Raw genomic sequence first — 2,667 nt, forward strand, 5'->3', positions numbered from 1 at the left:
CTTCATAAAGCAACCCTCCACTTTTCACATAAATAAGTGGATTCATTCTCCAACCCTACAAAAATTCAATCATTCTATTATGTTTTTGTGTGCATTTTTAACTAAAATTTTTCAAAAACCGATCATTAGAAGGCAATTATTCCAACTTTCTGGACAGTTATAACCAACTATACAAAATTTCTTCTTGAAGATGATTTCAAAGTGTAAGATAAACAAATTATTTTTAGAATTTAGTTTTTTAAAAAAAATATTTTTAGTTTAAGAGTATTTTTAGTTTTAAAATAAATTAGTTTAAAGATTTCTGTCATGTCGAAATTAATTTAATGATGAATTTAAATTATCGTATATCTTTCTATTAGACCGTATATGATAATAGTAATATCAATAATAAAATACGTAATTAATCTGATAATAATAAAACGATATAATAATAAATAACAAAATAAAAAGATTTGTAAGACGTGATTAATAAGATGATGTTACTAATTTAAAACATTAATGTTCACATCAATCTCTTAATACCCGTGATCATTACTAATTTGTTATCATAATATAAATTTTAATCATTAGAGATTTACAAGCTGAATTAGCTTTCTTGCAACCAAATAATAAAAAAAACTACATCAAAACAATTTTAATTTCATTATTTATGGTAACTAACTTTTCAACTGTTACAGAATTTGTAATCTAAATAATAGAAAGGATATCAACAATATTAAAATTTTAGTCACCTTAGTTAGAATGAATTCTAAAAAGTTATTGGTTTTGTTATATTCCTGATCAGTATCTTGAAAACTCCCAGGTGAACATAAAAAATGGTAATAGGAAGACAACAAAATTAATAGACAACACCTGCATAACAATAACAACAGAGCATTAGATACATCAAATAGACACAGACATCTACTTTAAAAAGTTTCAAAATAAAAAAGCCAAGAAACTTTATACTTACGTTAGAATTTGACTTCCCAATCATTCCTGGAAGATAACCTTTTAATCCAATGTTATAAACTGGGTTGCCATTAGGATAATAGAGACCAAAGTTTCTCTCTGATAAAGGACCAGGCTTCAAATTCTCATTGAAGAGTGCAAAGACAAAAACATCAATTGGAACAGATGGTTTTGCAGGAGTACCCTGATTCTGTTCTATCCTTTTCAGCAGATTACTATTATATGTTTCTGCATTCTGTGGTGTGGCTCCAATTTCACCGGGGTCACCTTTAGAAGGCCAACCAGTTTCTGAAATCTTGACTTCAATATCAGTATGGCCCAGTCTCTTAATGGCAGCGTAGACAGCATCAATTTGAGCAAACAACATGTTATCATAATGCAAATTGGTAACTGGATCAGTAGACCCTGAATTAGGTTGAAACAGCACATAGTTCAAGGAAATCTGGTTTGGGTTTCCCTTGTATGCAAAAAAGGGATATGCATTGATGAGAAAAGGTGATTTGGTCTGAGCATGAAAGCTAAGAATGGATTGAATATACTGTATCAGATCTTGTCTGAAGGCCCCAGATGAAGGAGGGTATGAGGAGGCTATAACATTATAAGAATGTGCAGAAGTAACAGTAACCTTCTGTGCAAGTCCTTGACTAACAAGAGCATTGTACATACTTTGCATTGCAGGGAGAAGACTTGTTGTGAGCTGAGGGTTATTGGAGTCGAACACCTCGTTTCCGACAACTATACAGATGATTTTGGTTCGGGAAATATAAGGTTGGACATGCTGCTGAATCCACCTCTGAGCATTAGAAGCGTCTTTCAAGCTCGGCAGATCCTCGTTCCTCGTTCCTATGATGAACTCCACTCCTGAATTGGCGAATGCGGATAGAATATCTGGATTAGAATCATAGAGTCTGATTTTGGAGACTTTCAGAGATTTTATCAGAGCAGCCACACTAGAGGGAGATGGAAGGTTGTCGCCAAGTTGTCCGTAGTTGATTCCAAAATTAAAGCCCCGGGTTTGCACAAACAAATCTGAAGAAAATTGTCATAGAAAATCATCAGAATATACAGAAAAGAGATAACTCTAGTTTGTGAATGATAACAAACCTGAAGAAGTGAGAGACAGCAACAGCAAAGCCACGAAGAATGAAGAAGTTTTCATTGTTAGTCTGATACTGCATATAACGGTTAACCGTTAACCTAGGCCACTACGCTTTCGAGCTGAATATTCAAGCTTTGTAAATTGCAAAGTAGCAATGTTATTGCATATTTATACACAACAAACCTCTGCTGTTTTTATGTGGAAACTAGGAAATGCAATATGCTTTTCTCTCTGCAATTTTTTTTTTTTTATATTTCTTTTTATGACATTATTTTATGTTTCGACTCGCATGAACTCTTACATGTGAGCTAAATTTCCCAATATAGTATTTTGAGGAGATAGGAATATGTTTTTTTAAATAAAAATTATTATCGCTATATTAGACTACAAATTAAAAACTTTAGTAGAAATCATTCATACATTGATTTCTGAAAACTTTTCTGTAATATAGTTTTACCAATTACACTTATTTTAATCATTATTAATATGAATGATAAATTTCAGAATAAATCATGATTATTTTCTCTTGCTCCTAATTATCTAAACTCTTTTTTATTGTCCTTTGTTGATTGTTTTTTAACATTTTATTTACCGAATCTGAAGAGAGGACATAGTGA

The 2,667-nt window shown here is 31.6% G+C and overlaps 1 protein-coding gene across 1 annotated transcript; it reads right to left on the bottom strand.

Annotated features, from left to right (window-relative positions):
* Positions 1 to 732: 732 nt before the first annotated feature.
* On the bottom strand, positions 733 to 2,168 carry LOC114182970 (glucan endo-1,3-beta-glucosidase 14-like). Its single transcript, XM_028069782.1, has 3 exons — positions 2,056 to 2,168; positions 953 to 1,980; positions 733 to 852 (listed from the first exon to the last, which is right to left on the bottom strand). The coding sequence occupies exons 1-3, from the start codon at positions 2,108 to 2,110 to the stop codon at positions 781 to 783; spliced, it is 1,155 nt and encodes a 384-aa protein (XP_027925583.1). The 5' UTR covers positions 2,111 to 2,168; the 3' UTR covers positions 733 to 780.
* Between the last annotated feature and the right edge of the window lie 499 nt (positions 2,169 to 2,667).

Source organism: Vigna unguiculata, chromosome 5 (genome assembly GCF_004118075.2).
Source record: "Vigna unguiculata cultivar IT97K-499-35 chromosome 5, ASM411807v1, whole genome shotgun sequence".
NCBI lineage: Eukaryota > Viridiplantae > Streptophyta > Magnoliopsida > Fabales > Fabaceae > Vigna > Vigna unguiculata.